The 14,797-nt window shown below is 41.5% G+C and overlaps 1 protein-coding gene across 2 annotated transcripts in view; it reads left to right on the forward strand.

Moving 5' to 3' along the window:
* pdcd6ip (programmed cell death 6 interacting protein) overlaps nt 1-11,041 on the forward strand; it is a 14,735-nt gene extending 3,694 nt beyond the window's left edge. Inside the window, exons 4-18 of one of the 2 annotated variants that reach the window (XM_032535702.1) lie at nt 443-570; nt 1,365-1,518; nt 2,178-2,278; nt 4,000-4,131; nt 4,287-4,509; nt 4,721-4,844; nt 5,153-5,330; nt 6,430-6,541; nt 6,703-6,872; nt 7,357-7,605; nt 8,183-8,317; nt 8,485-8,579; nt 8,736-8,853; nt 8,973-9,181; nt 9,932-11,041. In XM_032535702.1, the coding sequence (XP_032391593.1) occupies nt 443-570; nt 1,365-1,518; nt 2,178-2,278; nt 4,000-4,131; nt 4,287-4,509; nt 4,721-4,844; nt 5,153-5,330; nt 6,430-6,541; nt 6,703-6,872; nt 7,357-7,605; nt 8,183-8,317; nt 8,485-8,579; nt 8,736-8,853; nt 8,973-9,181; nt 9,932-10,121 (2,318 nt within the window). In that variant the 3' untranslated portion in view covers nt 10,122-11,041. The remainder of the gene's footprint in view (nt 1-442; nt 571-1,364; nt 1,519-2,177; nt 2,279-3,999; nt 4,132-4,286; nt 4,510-4,720; nt 4,845-5,152; nt 5,331-6,429; nt 6,542-6,702; nt 6,873-7,356; nt 7,606-8,182; nt 8,318-8,484; nt 8,580-8,735; nt 8,854-8,972; nt 9,182-9,931) is intronic. The other variant, XM_032535703.1, reaches the window with a different exon arrangement.
* The last annotated feature ends 3,756 nt before the right edge of the window (nt 11,042-14,797 follow it).

Genomic DNA, 14,797 nt, shown 5'->3' on the forward strand with positions numbered 1-14,797 from the left:
ACACACACACACACACACACACACACACACACACAGTTGTCAAGACTGCTCTTTGTTGGGTTTAGTTTAGTTAATTTTTCCTGTGTACTCCGGGCTAGAAACATGTAAAATGAAGCAACAGAAAATGTTGGTTGAAGAAAATGCCAACCCCACACAAAAACAAAGCAGTCAATATCCAACACAGTATCTAAGGGATGAAAGATAGCTGCCACTTTTCCCCTCTGTCATCACTTTGTAGCTTGGGAAAGAAAATAAAACCAGTCTTATGTTCACATATTTGGTGGAAACTTGCTGGTATTCTATGAAAATGTATTATTCTCTAATTCCAGTTGTCCATGAAAACAACCAGAATGCCTTTAAAGTTCAGATGAAGGGGAAAACAAAAAAGTAACTCTGACAAAAAAAGTCTTACCCTGGTGCTTTTGGTTTTTGTGTACTGCAGCTTTGGCCAGTTTGGGCTACGAGAAGACATGTGTGTTGTTCAACGCAGCAGCGCTGGCAAGTCAGATCGCCTCAGAGCAGAACCTGGATAACGATGAGGGACTGAAGGCTGCAGCCAAATACTATCAGGTGGGCATACCAACACACTTTAGATTTGAAGATTAGAAGAGTTGCTTTGACAACACATTTTGTGTTTTACACTATGATTGGTATGGTAACTGATGCACACACCATCTCACACTTAAGACAGGGATGTGACAAACAAACAAAAGAAACTAGTTTCACTTAATTTACACTACCGTTCAAAGGTTTGAAATCACCTGTTATATCGATGTTTGTCTTCCATAATGGCTATTTAACACAGACACAAACAGTATAATTAAGACTCCAAATGTCTTGTTTACATTTGTTTGTAATTGTTCTTAATTTCTAAATAAAAAAGATGTATCACAAAAAAAACAAATGTATTATTTACATGTGTCTTGAAATAGTAGCTCCTGGTCGCCAGGATAGCTCAGTTGGTAGAGCAGGCGCATCTATAACGAGGTTTACTCCTCGACGCATGGGGCCTGGGTTTGACTCTGACCTGCGACCCTTTGCTGCATATCTTTTTCCCTCTCTCTCCCCTTTCATGTCTTCAGCTGTCCTGTCAATAAAGCCCTAAAAATGTCCAACAAATAATCTTAAGAAAAAAAGAAATTGTAGCTCCTCTAGCAAAAGTAGACCTTGGGACCATTTCAACAAACTTTCAACATGAGATAGTTTCCCCTGTTAATTTTGAAATGTTTTACTAATCAAAATAAACTCCACACTTTTGAAATAGACATGAGCATGCAAGGTGTTGCAGGTTTATCTTGTATTTGCGACCAACAATTGTTGGCAGTCTCTGCAGTAGTGTCTAATCTGTTCTCTCTCCTGCCTAGCTGGCCAGCGGAGCGTTTGGCCACATCAAGGACACAGTGCTGTCAGCGCTAAACAGGGAGCCCACCATGGACATCTCCCCTGAGACTGTTGGTACCCTGAGCATTATCATGCTGGCCCAGGCCCAGGAGGTCTTCTTCCTCAAAGCCACCTCAGGTACCTAAGGACAGACACCTCAAGGATCCAAACACACACATAGGCTTCACATAAAGACTGTTACTTCATAAATTTCTGGGGTGACTTTCAAGCCTTTCAGTGTCATTATGATTTATCTCTGTTTTTGCGTTGATACTCAGAAGAAGAGAAACACAATCCATTTTTAGTCCCTAAGTTTAAAAGCGCATCGTTGACATGGACTACTGCGTAGTCTTCTGCCCTGTAATGTGTCTATGGACACTGGTATGACAAATCTGCCAGATATAAAGGAAGCGGAGCAATTGCAATTTGAATAAATAGCATCTTTAATCATGCATGTGTTGCTATAAGTGTATATATAAAGTATAAAAACAAAAGCCTCCCAGCCTCGGTCTCAGTTCTTTCTTTTTTTTAATACTTTGTAAGATGTAAAAGCAATTTCATCAGGGTGATGTAGAAACACTGTTGTGAAATACAGTTAATGCAACAGACAGCAGCTGCAGGCTCTCTGAAACCCACGTGGAGTAATTAACTAAATGCATGACCAAATGTGAGTAATCACTTTAAACCACAGATGTTCTGATCAGCTTGTGATATGTGATTTTCAAGAGCGCAGCTTTTTTATCCTGTATGCATTTTATCCGATATGAACTCTTATAATTGGCTTGTTCACTCAATAGATAAGATGAAAGATGCTGTAATCGCAAAGCTGGCCAATCAGGCAGCAGATTTCTACGGCGACGCCTTCAAGCAGTGCCAGTACAAAGACAACCTTCCCAAGGTATGTGAAAGACATACAGCCACACACTAATCTAAACACTGCTCAGTCAGCCACGTGTGCAGTGTGGTGGCGATGCATACAGCTTGGTTTCTGTATGGTTTGGTGTGTGTATTGTCTGTCTGTGTGTGAGTGTATTGTTTTGTCTGTGTGTATTTCTGGAAGACGGATTGGTACTCGGGTTGTGTGACTGTTCAAATTGCAACTTTACTCTGTTCTCATTGGTCCGTTTCCATCCTGTTTTCACTCTGGTTGGTGATTTACTAAGTTGCCGTTTGACCTGTTTTTAATTTTATTTTCATTCTGATTGGTTTCCTACCATCTAATCGTGGGCATCTGAAGTACTTACGCTCTGTCTAATACTGACTGAAACATTCACACACACGTTTTGAGATTAATTAAATCAAAAGTTAAGTTCAGAAGGAGTGTTCTTACAAGTTATTATATAAAGTGTAATAGTGATTTCAAAATGCAATTCAGAAAGATATCAGTATACCTTACATTACATTACAAATGCAATGCCAGTAGCTTGAGACTAAATAATGTTGGAAAGGTTGCATAATATTCTACATTTCTTTCAGACAGTTAACTACATAATACTTACACTAAAATACACATTTCTCCAAGTGTGCATATTAGGGCTGAAATGATTGTGAATTAATTGATTAGTTATTTAGGAGAAGATTTTGTGACTTAATAGTTTGAGTAATTTTTTCAAGAAAAAGAAACTGACAAAATGTCCGTCTTCTGACTTGTGAGGATTTTATGCTTTTCTTTTCATGATATCGGTGTGAATTTAATCTCTTTTTAGACTTTGGTCAGAAGAAGAAAAAAAAACAATAGTATACAAAAATATTATTTTCAACTCTGGGAAACTGTTATGTTACAACTTGTGATGCTATCGTGAGCATAGTTCATTGCTTTTAATTTGACAGTGCTATAGATTTTGAAACTAGCTGATAGTTTCTATGAACTAATTACAAAATTAGTAATAGATTTATGCATAGCTGGTGCAACTCGTCGTATGTACTCTGTTATGAAGCACGATAGTCTTCTCAGTGACAGCAGCTCTACACACATGAGCTTCTAGGTTTTTAATTGTTTAGAATAAAGATGTTGCTCAGTTTGGACAGAGGAAACAAAGCCTGGTAAATTGACTCATATCAGAAAAAAACGGTGTCTGTGTTGTCCTTGAGTGCTCAAAATCAAACACGCAGACATTGCACCATCAAAGTCCCTCACACACACACACACACACACACACAAACACACACAGACACCAACGCACATATGGCTATGGGACATTTGATAAAGGTATAGCAGCTTTTGCTGTAAGATTAAACACTTATGGCCTGTTCTGTTTTCTCTCTTGTTGTCTTCCTTTCTTCCTGCATCCCTTGTGGTGGTGTTGGCATTGTGTGTGCGTGTGTGTGTGTGTGTGTGTGTGTGTGTACGTGTACGCGCGCGCTCGCTTGTGTTGTGTTTGCACACCTGTGACTGCTTGTGCTTATTTGTGATTGGCTTTTGTGCCCATTTGCGATTGGCTTTTTTGATGTTTTTTGGTATTTGACCTCGCTGGTGTGCGTCTGCCATTTTGTGGTTTGCCTTGCCATCATGCGTGTGTGTGTGTGTGTGTGTGTATGTGTATATATATATATATATATATAAATATATATTTGTTTGCGTGCCTGCGTGTTGCTCTGTTGTTGCCTCTCCCTGGTCAGTATTTTTATTTTCAGGAAGTGCTGCCAGTGCTGGCGGCCAAGCACTGCATCATGCAAGCCAACGCAGAGCTGCACCAGAGCATCCTGGCCAAGCAGAAGAAGCGTTTTGGAGAGGAGATTGCTCGGCTTCAGGTACACAGCTTTAACAGAGATTCCGATCTCGAACGTGTTATGTAACTGTTAAAAACTGGACATTCATGCCTTAACGTTTCAAATCAAAACTAGTAAAAATGTATTCCATAAAGCAAATTTGCATCTTCTCTCCTCTGGGCTGTTCATCTGTCCAGCACGCTGCAGAGTTGGTGAAGACGGTGGCGTCTCGTTACGACGAATATGTGAGTGTTAAGGACCTGAGTGAGAAGATCAACCGAGCTCTCACCGCAGCCAAAAAAGACAATGACTTTATCTACCATGACCGCGTGCCTGAGGTTAAGGATTTGGAACAAATCGGCAAGGCAACGCTGGTCAAAGCCACCGCCATCACACCTCCACTCAGCCAGAAATTCACAGGTAAGATACACAGACACTCAACACAGTTCCTTTATTGCCAAGACAGTTTAAACTTTAAAGGAATAGTTTGACATTTTAGGCAATATGCTCAATTAAGTACTTGTCAAGAGTTAGATGTCTCTGCTGGTTGCCCGGCAACCCCATGGTGAGATTTTAGTGATCGCTTTCTGCTTTTTTTAATCAGTTGTTTATGTTGTTCCTACCTCTTCAGACTTGTTTGAGAAGATGGTCCCCACGGCGGTGCAGCAGTCCATGAGCATTTACAGTCAGAGGAAGGCTGAGACTGTGAACAGACTGGTGGGAACGATGAGGGAGGCCACCAATCTCTGCAATGGGTACGCTGTCCTGTGTTTATTTGACCGTATGTTGCTGTGCACGTCGGTGACTATGCAGATGAAAGTGTCTTGAGCACTTGTGGATTTATGAAAAAATTATAACATAATGGTGTACCAGGTACTATTACAAATGCAATAGAAGTACTTGTGTTTGAGTATAGGGCACTTAATAGCAGGCAAGTACTTCACTCTATCTGTCTATCACTCTATTTAATGGCACTAATAAGTGCTTAACAGTTTGTGTATTTTGCCCAAAGAGCAAGGTGCATAAGTTGATGTCTGACCAATGCTTTGGAACTGTCCATCAGGGTGTTGGCTTCCCTAAACCTACCAGCTGCTCTGGAGGACCTGTCAGGAGACTCTATCCCACAATCCATTGCTGATAAGGCCCGAGCCGTTGTGCAGCTGGGAGGACTGCAGAGCATCGAGCAGCTGATCAAAGACCTGCCTGAGCTTTTGACCCGCAACAGAGAGATCCTGGACGAGGTCAGAAACACACTGAATTATACAAATGCTACTGCACTTTGTAGATCCACTTTGTGTAACCACAAATGTATTTAAAAAGTAAAGCAGACATTGTGAGCTTTTTTAACTACAGCCTTTGTAACAGCTTGTTTGTCATATGGGTTTGCTTTCTTGACAAAGAAGCAAATGAACGAAATGCTGTTTAGCAGCTTGTCTGTCTACTAGAATGCTAAAAACTCAAAATCATCCCTAATGGCAGAAATCCCAAATCGGGATCATCTCTAAATTCTAATGCACTGTTCTTTGGGCCAAGGACTGTCTGTCCACCAGCTTCAGCCAACCCTCTTCTCTTTTTTTAGACATCTTCAGACGGGAGTATGAACATAAAACATAAACTGCTTCCAAGTCTGTTGGCAGAGTTGAAAAGTCAATACTAAAGTGTCCTAATTTCCCCCCCAAAAATGAAAAAACTGAAAATTACATTTCTGCTTGCCAAAAAGCTGACTTTGTAGTGACTTGAAAGTAGTGCTGAAACAATTATTCAGCTGATTGAAAGAAAATTTACAGACACATTTAATAGCATAATTGTTTAAGTTATGTATCAGGCTAAATGTCTTTGAACTCTTTGAATGAATATGCTTCTTTGTTGTTGCTTTTTTACATTTTATAGACCAAGCAATTAATTGATAAATCAATACAGTTAATTGATATTTGTTAGTTTCTGCCCTACATTAAATTTATGGTCTGTATAGTTGCAATAAGATGGCGGAGTAATAATTATACTTACTTTATTTATTTAATAGATGAAGTTTTGGGGCATTTTTAAGCCTTTATTTTAACAGGACAGCTGAAGACATGAAAGGGGAGAGGGGGGGGGATGACATACAGTAATGGAATGGGCCACAAGTCGGAGTTGAACCCGCAGCCACTGCGTTGAGGAATTCTATATATGTGCACCTGCTAACCCGGCCACAATAATTATACTTTAAAATAGTCCTTAAAAGTCAGATAATACTTACATGTGGTCAAAAACAATAAATGAATACTAAAAGTGTAATCATCTGAGCACCTGCTGTGTGTTGTTAAGGCACTCAATGTGTGTGTGTTGTGTTGTATTCAGTCTCTGAAGATGCTGGACAATGAAGAGACAACCGACAACGAGTTGAGAACTAAGTTCAACCAGCGCTGGAACAGAACCCCCTCTGGAGACCTCTACAAGCCCCTTCGTGCAGGTACACAAACACACAAAAAATATGTCCTTCCTGTTCGAAGTTTGTATTTGTCTCCATGTTGTCCATTTTTGACAATGCTCTTATCCTAGTATCTTCTTCTTTCATTTCTCATTCTCTCTTCATCTCTAACCTTCCCTCCCTCCCTCCCTCCTTTTTCTCAGAGGGTGCTAACCTCAGCAACATCTTGGACAAGGCTGTACAGGCAGACCAGGTGGTGAGGGACCGCTACAACACCCATTGTGACATGATCACCCTGCTGTGTAAACCAGAGAACGAGCTCAATGCTGCCATCCCCTCCGCCAACCCGACTAAGACACTGCAGGGCAGCGAGGTCTGTCCGATTGTACTGGTGTACTAATACTTTATACATGGGCAGACATTGTTATGGTGAATTTTTTAGCTCATTGTGTGTCACCTCCTTGCAAGGTATTTTGTATGTCATGTAAACATAGATTCCTGTTTTAGAAACACCCAGTGGATATTGTGTGCTTGAGGGCAGTGTCCCTCCTCTCTACAGTAGCTCCATTTTTCATTTTGTTTGCTGACTTTGCATTGTTTGTCACTCGGGAACTTAAATAACTAAGCAAGCAGAACTGCAAAGGAACAAGGAAGAAGTGCATGTTACTTCTACACTGAATTCACGCTAATATGGGAAAAAAACGGCAGTATATTTCAGTCATCATAAAGGCGAGAGGTCAGGATAGGTAGGATAGCACACTTAAAGTGATGTAGAAGTTAAGATGTATGTGCATGTCTAATCCACAACGTTATTGCTCTCTTTGTTCATTGTGTGCATCTTCTCTATCGTCACCTAGGTAGTGAATGTGCTGCGCTCCCAGCTCGTCCAGTTAGACGAAATGAAGAAGGAGAGGGAGACCCTAGAGGGAGAGATCAAGGCTGTGACTTTTGACATGTCGACCACCTTCCTGACGGCGCTCGCCCAGGACGGGGCCATCAATGAGGAGCAGCTGTCACTCTCCCAGCTTGACCAGTTGTACGGCGCCTACAACCAGAGGGTACAGGCCACCCTCCGCACGCAGGAAGAGCTGCTGGGACAAGTTCAGGTACACAAACACACACAGTTTTGGAAGATTGATGTTATTTCAGAAATACAATTCAGTTTTATTTGTAGTATAAATTCATAACAAGAGTTGTCTTAAGACACTTTACAGATAGAGTGGGTCTAGACCACACTCTATAATTTACAAGGGACCAACAATTCTAGTAATTCCCCTAAGAACAAACACATTATTTATTGAGCAGCAAGATGACTGTTAGAGTAGTTAAAGAGACCATTTCTTAATCAGGCCATGTGTCAGGTGAATGAGCTAATAATGACATTTCACCTTCTTGTGAAATAGAGCAAACAAAAAGTGATTTATATATATATATATATATATATATATATATATATATATATATATATATATATATATATATCTCATATGCAGGCAGTTGCATAGGTGCAGATAAAATCAAAGGAGTGAGTTAAACCCAGTTTGCCCTCTCAATAGCAAAGTGCCACTGTGTGAAGAAATAATTAATATTTACTGTGCATAAATATACTTGTTTTCTAAGAGGTGTCAGCGGTTAATCTCCTCAATCAGTGATCTATCTTTTCAACCTGTGATCCCCTTCCAGACGTCCCACCAGGAGTTTAGCAGTCTGAAGCATTCTAACACGGAGGCCAACCAGAGGGAGGAGGTCCTGAAGAAGCTGGCTTCGGCCCATGACAGCTACGTTGAGATCAGCAACAACCTGCGCGAAGGCACCAAGGTACTCACTCAGCACAGCACACCGGCACACGTGCCACAGCAAAGATGCACTGTACTGCAGTAATACATATCTCGTTGGAGACTTTCTCCTTTTTATTTGTTTTTTTTGTGAGATAGTTGGCAAGCCAAGCGATTTATTTTTGTCCCCTTTTGTTTTTCCTTCTTCAGTTCTACAACGACTTGACAGAAATCCTGCTCAAGTTCCAGAACAAATGCAGCGACATCGTTTTTGCTCGCAAGACAGAGCGGGATGAGCTACTTAAGTATGGACTTTCCTGGTTTTTGACTGGTTTGTCTGACAGCCTTATGAGCTGGCCAGGGAGTAAAGTCAGGCCAATCAGCAGTTTTACATTAGTTTCTAGTTTGTAAATTGATTTGCTGCCCAGTCACTGTTTGTGATGCTTGAATTCTTGTTTCAGGGACCTGCAGCAGAGCATCGCCCGAGAGCCCAGTGCTCCATCCTTCAACATCCCTGCCTATCAGAGCAACCCAGCTGCCCCCGCTGGCGGCCCAACCCCTGCCCCCAGGACCGTCTTCGTAAGCAGTCACTCAAACAAACAAACAAACACAAAGCCAAATGTTCAATACCACTGCAGCAAATTTGAGGCTCGAGGTTAGGTATTGATCTGCCTGTCTTCTTTCTCTTTACCTGCTAGACCCAGCAGCCCCAACAAGCCCAGCAGCAGCCCCAGGCGAAGCCCATGCCCCCAGCCAGGCCTCCTCCACCAAGCATCACCCCTCAAGCAGCCTCCACCATTCCCACCAATGCACCGGCCACTGGCCCTCCCAGCAGCAACCCACCACCTTTGGCCCCACCATCCCAGGCCCAGGGACCACCTTACCCCAGCTATCAAGGCTACCCTGGGTGAGTTTCCCATCACAACATCCCGATTCTTTAGTACAAATTGACCCATATATGTCAGGATTGCATTAACAATCTATTATCCAATCTAAATCAATTGACCCCTTACGTTTTTCTGATAAGATATGTCTCTGTACTGGATCTGCTCCGACACATGTTGTTGCTAGAAATTACTTGTAAAAAGTAAAAGAATAGTTTGGGAAATATGCTCATTTGGTTTCGTGCACAGTGTTAGATGATACCACTCTACAGACAGATAATAGGTCGCTGAAGCCAGCAGCCTCTTTGCTTAGCTTAGCATAAAGACTGGGAACAGTAGCAAACAGCTATCATCATCAGATCTTTTTAGTTTAATCGGAACAAAAACCGAGGTGTAAAATCAACATTTTGGGATTTTATGGCAAGTTACTGTACGTGTTGTAACGGCTAAGTGACTTCCTTAGTTTTGTCATCTCTGATGTTGCAAGGCAACCAACCTTGACCCCAGGGTAGTGTTTCTCTTCCGCTTTAAGTCTCACCATTTCTCACATTTCACATTGAAAAATAAACAAGATATAACATGTTAATTAGTGAGCTTTAGAGGTGCTGGTAGGTGGATTCTTTTCCCCCCTGTTCTCAGTCTTTAAGCTGGTGAGAGGGATATTGATCTCCTCATCTTACTCTCGTAAAGGTAAAGCAAATAAGTATGTTTCCCAAAATGTTTTAAAAACGCTTTAAATTTTAAAGGTTTTCTCTGTTGTGGTATCCATCCAGGTACTTCCAGATGCCTATGGGCTACAATCCTTATGCTTACGGCCAGTACAACATGCCCAACATGCCCTACATGCAATACCAGCAGACTCCAGGACAGGGAGGCTACCCAGCACCCCCTCCTGCCGGACAGCCCTACCCTGGCTACCCCCAGCAACCCCCTCAGCAGCAGCCCTACTACCCCCAGCAATAACTCCCCTCTACATCCCCTCATTCCTCTTCTCACCAGTTAACACCAAATAAATAATAGCCCCAGCAATAACGCTGCATCTCCATTAGCTCCCACTCCTCTCATCTTTTGTTTTCTTTCACTAACCGCAGCTGTGGAATCCCAAGTGAAGGGTGACCTCGAAGCTGCTTTGCACTTCTTTCTGAAACACTTTATTACTATGTCTCCCTTAATTCTTTTCTCATCTCACCCTCCGTTCTGTCTTAGCTCATGTTTGATGGGTTCTGATGTCACCTTTCTTAAACTATCTCAACTTTCATCAATGCACTAACCCCCTCTTTTTTTACGGGCTCATTTTCTAATGGTTTTGTTGATTGTTTAATTTAAACCCTAACTGGTTTCCAAAATAACTGACTTTGTCTCGGCTGGACTGCTGTACAACACTCATGAAGACACGCAGAATCCTAGGATTCCTTTGTTCCCTGGTTTGGGTGTATGTGTTGGGTGGACGGATAGGTGGTCATTACTAGTCATCCCACTGATTGGAGGGCACAGCCACATCCTAACTCCCCCACCCACTCAGTCAACCCCCAGTGCTTCTATATCAACTATATTCCTATTTTTGTAATGAATACTGACGCCTCGCTGATGTAAAAACCTATAAAAACGAATGGCCTGTAGGTTTTCTAACGTAGATGATGACTGTTGAGAGTTCTGCTCTTTCCTTTTCGCTCCTTTCTCTCTCATACCCAGGGAATGTTGGTATATTTCTGTGTTACAATCAGAGGCTATACAAGTGGGAGAAATGGCTCTATTATATAAATATATGTATAAATAAGACTGTTTGTGGTTAACCGAGACACTCTGTGTGCTGCACTCTCATGCTCTTTGTGTTTATTTTTATTTCTCAGCTCTAATGTGATTAAAAAAAACATCAACTGCCAGCTAGAATTTCTTGTCTTTACATGTTGGATGTCTTGTTTTTATCAAACTGGAGATTTGTAAAGCAGCCAGAAGAGGGCAGTCCTGCAGCTCACAAAGGGAGATGCGGCTGAGTTACAGTTTACCTGCCATTGTCTTTCCTTTCAGCCAATCAGAGGGTGAGTTATGCCATCAACTAATCGGGCGTCTTTTGACCTCCAGAGCATTGGGGGCAGATCCCATTTGGATGACATGCAAATTGCGTTCCGGTGAGGTTGTGATCTCATCCAATCATATTTCCCTGCAGCAGGGGCGGTTCTAGGAGCAGACCTCTAGGGGGGGTTCGGCCCCTAATGAGAATGTGACATGGATACACTGCCTTGCGGAAGTGTTAAAAGGGATCTATGCAGTTTTTTTTTTAAACTCAATTTACCTTAACTGAACAACTTCGGAGTCATTGGAATGGTTAGATGACTTTTTTTTGGAGTTGAATGATGGTCGTCTCGCTCACCCCTAGCGCCTCTAAGAAGAAAAAACACTTTCGGCCAGTGGGTAGCCGGCCTCAGTGTCACCAAAGATGATATCAGATCTCACAATGTCACAAATTGCTTCACGGCACAGCACGCATACGCCCATTCAGGAACCGGCCAACAAGGTAGCGATGGAGTTTTTTACACTATCGTCATGGCTGAGCCGGCAAAAGAGAAGCAGAAAGCTAGGGAAGAATTGTCGGAGGAAGACAGCAGACTGACCGAGCGAGGAGTAAGACACAAGCAAACAGAGGAGCTGCCAAATATTTATTCCGAAGCTGTAGGGGGAGCGCCATAGAGAAACCTGCCAGCTAAAAGCGAGGAAACAGCAAAGAAATGGCCCAAACTGCACAGCGCTCCTTTAAACTGCTACATCCGTAATTTCACTGCATAACAATGAATATATGTATTTATTATAACAAAAGGATAAATGCAAAATATTGAACATATGAAAAGAAAAAAATATAAAAGTCCCTTTATGGACTATCGGAATTATATGAAATGATAATGAGGTGTAAACCATGATTAAAATAAAAATAGAACTTTCCTTGACTGGGTAACAGGTGCATAGCAGCGGCGACAGCCACACAGGGTCTGCAACCGATCACTTTGAAACTGTAATTGTTTGCCCTCTGTCACTAACAGACAAGTTCGCAAACGAACTTGGAGCACTACAATTGATTAAAAAAAAAGAAAAAAGATTAAGTAGTTTTTTATTATAATTTTTTGGGGGCTGAGATGATATTTAGGGGTGCTTGATCCCCACTAAAACGGGTCTACAATTGCCATTGCCCTGCAGGTTATTTCTCCACAGACAGATTTTCGTGTGTGTGTGTGTGTGTGTGTGTGTGTGTGTGTGTGTGTGTGTGTGTGTGTGTGTGTGTGTGTGTGTGTGTGTGTGTGTGTGTGTGTGTGTGTGTGTGTGTGTGTGTGTGTGTGTGCGCGTGCGTGTGTGTGTGTGTGCGTGCGTGCGTGCGTGCGCGCGCGCGCGCGCAGGGAGGCAGATGGCAGCGCAGTGTGATGTCTGGAAGGATGCATGGAGATGTTGGCAGAGAGCTGGTCCCCTGCCTGCAACCAACCTCTCTCCATTTTCCCCTCTCTTCTATTCATCTAATCTGTCTTCTTGAGTTCCTATCTGCTCGATTCTTTTTTTTTGGGGGGGGGGGGGAGAACCCCACCATATTTCACTTCACTTTCCCCCTGCGCTCTCCCATCCTTTGTTTTTCTTCATCAGTTCTTTTCTTCTAAGCTTTTTCTGTATACCACCTGTCTTTTTATATCCTCAGCTGCTCTCTGCTTCATTTAGGCTATTTTCTCTCCACCCTGGTTTGTCTGTTTTTGCTTACCCTTCATCTCTCCTCATTGTCCAAGTCGCAAATTGTTGGCACTGAATTGTCTTCACTGGTCAATATCTTTTGGCTCATAAACGTCTCATAGCATCACGTCACTCTACCGTGTGTGTTTGAAAGTGAAACTCACAAGGAAGGATACACCCTTTAATCAGATCTAACAGCTCACATCTACTGGAAGTGACACACACGTGTGTATATATATATACACACATAGCAATGTTCCTCTCTATCCCTCTATACAGCATACCGTTGCTGCCAAAGCCAATTGTAGCTGTGGAAGTGTTTATCAAAGGTGTCTGTGCGTCTCAGGCGCTTAATTTTAACAAGACGTTCTCCACCAGAGGAGTGTCATATTTTAATTGGTCTGAAACAGAATAAAGGCAGCGAACAGAGCACTGTGGTGACAGGTATTAATTACCTTCTGCCTAATGGCTCCCAAACTCAGCACTGTGCCATATTGGTGCTCACACTATTCTTACACCCCCACTCTTTTCTCTCCTCCTCACCATGTGTTTGTCCGCAATACGGCTGAATCAAGGTTTTTTTTGCTATGATGTTGATAATTACACAGAAATACTTGATTAACAAAGCATCTTCTCTTATACAGTGATTCCCAACTCAAGGCACTAGTACATTTGCCAGGGGAAACATGTAGCTCAATCAATATCTTTAAATTATGATCAAAACAAATAAGTAAAGGCGATATACTAAACATATAGCCTATATATAATCCACATATTGAGGGAGCTGTAACACCTAGCTAAATACTAGGTTGCAATTGAGATTGTTAAATTAATGTTAGCAAGCAACCTTGGAAGTCTAACAGTTAAACAGTTAACTAAAAGTATGGACACGTTGTTCAAATAGCTAAACATACTTACCATTTAAATAAGATTAGCTAAAGTAATTAATAAGCAGTTGAAACAGTTAGCTTAAATTAATGAATAAACTATTCAGATAATTATTTAAAGGTGCAATATGTAATATTTACTGTATTCAATCCCAAAATTACATGTTAAGCTGAAGTACTATCTTTTCTGACAACAGTGCTAAAAGCCAATTTCTTTTCTGTTTTTGAAATTTCCATTCTGAGGGAATGTTTGTGATTTAGATTCACTCAAAATGATTGGACTTATACAATCTAAGTAAGATAAACAGCATAGCAAGATAATCTATTTATTTTAAGGCTGATATCAATTTAGCTTAAAACAATACTTTTGTGCTTGACTTTGGTTTTTTAACTGTATTAGTAAAACTACTTAAAACAAGAATCTATCAATAGAGCGGGCCACAGCTGGTAACAGCATGTAGCATGTTCAGCAGCTGTAGCCGAAAAGCCAAGAAAGGGTTGCTTTAAATTGTGTAGAGAGGACCGTGAGTTTGCTCTGTTTTTAGCAATAGTTGCTGTAATTTTCAGCCGAGAATGTGGGTTTATCAGTTGGGTAGAGAGGACGGCAAAGTAGTGGTGTTTCTAGCGGTTGATGACAGGATTTTAAGCCGAGAAAGTGTGTCTCTCAGTCGGGTAGAGAGAACAGCGAGTAGCGGTTGGTGTTGTAATTTAAGAGGTAGAGAGGACGGCGAGGCAGTCATTTTAAGCGGAGATAGGGTGGTTGTCTGTTGGGTACAGAGCTCGGCGGGAGTACAGGCTTTTATGATTGTCAACGTAGTCAGCATCTAACGTTAGCTGCGCTGCGGAGTAATGTCTGGCTATGTGAGACTAGCCTTTAGCGACCTTTTTTAGGAACATTGGATCCTGCGTTGGATGCTTCGTTCTCAACTTGACAATTTACAAACAAATTACCTAAAAGTAATAAGCTGAAAAATAATGGATAAGCAGTTGGAATAGTTAGTTTAGATATATATATATATATATATATATATATATATATATATATAT

Source organism: Etheostoma spectabile, chromosome 14 (genome assembly GCF_008692095.1).
Source record: "Etheostoma spectabile isolate EspeVRDwgs_2016 chromosome 14, UIUC_Espe_1.0, whole genome shotgun sequence".
Taxonomy (NCBI): domain Eukaryota; kingdom Metazoa; phylum Chordata; class Actinopteri; order Perciformes; family Percidae; genus Etheostoma; species Etheostoma spectabile.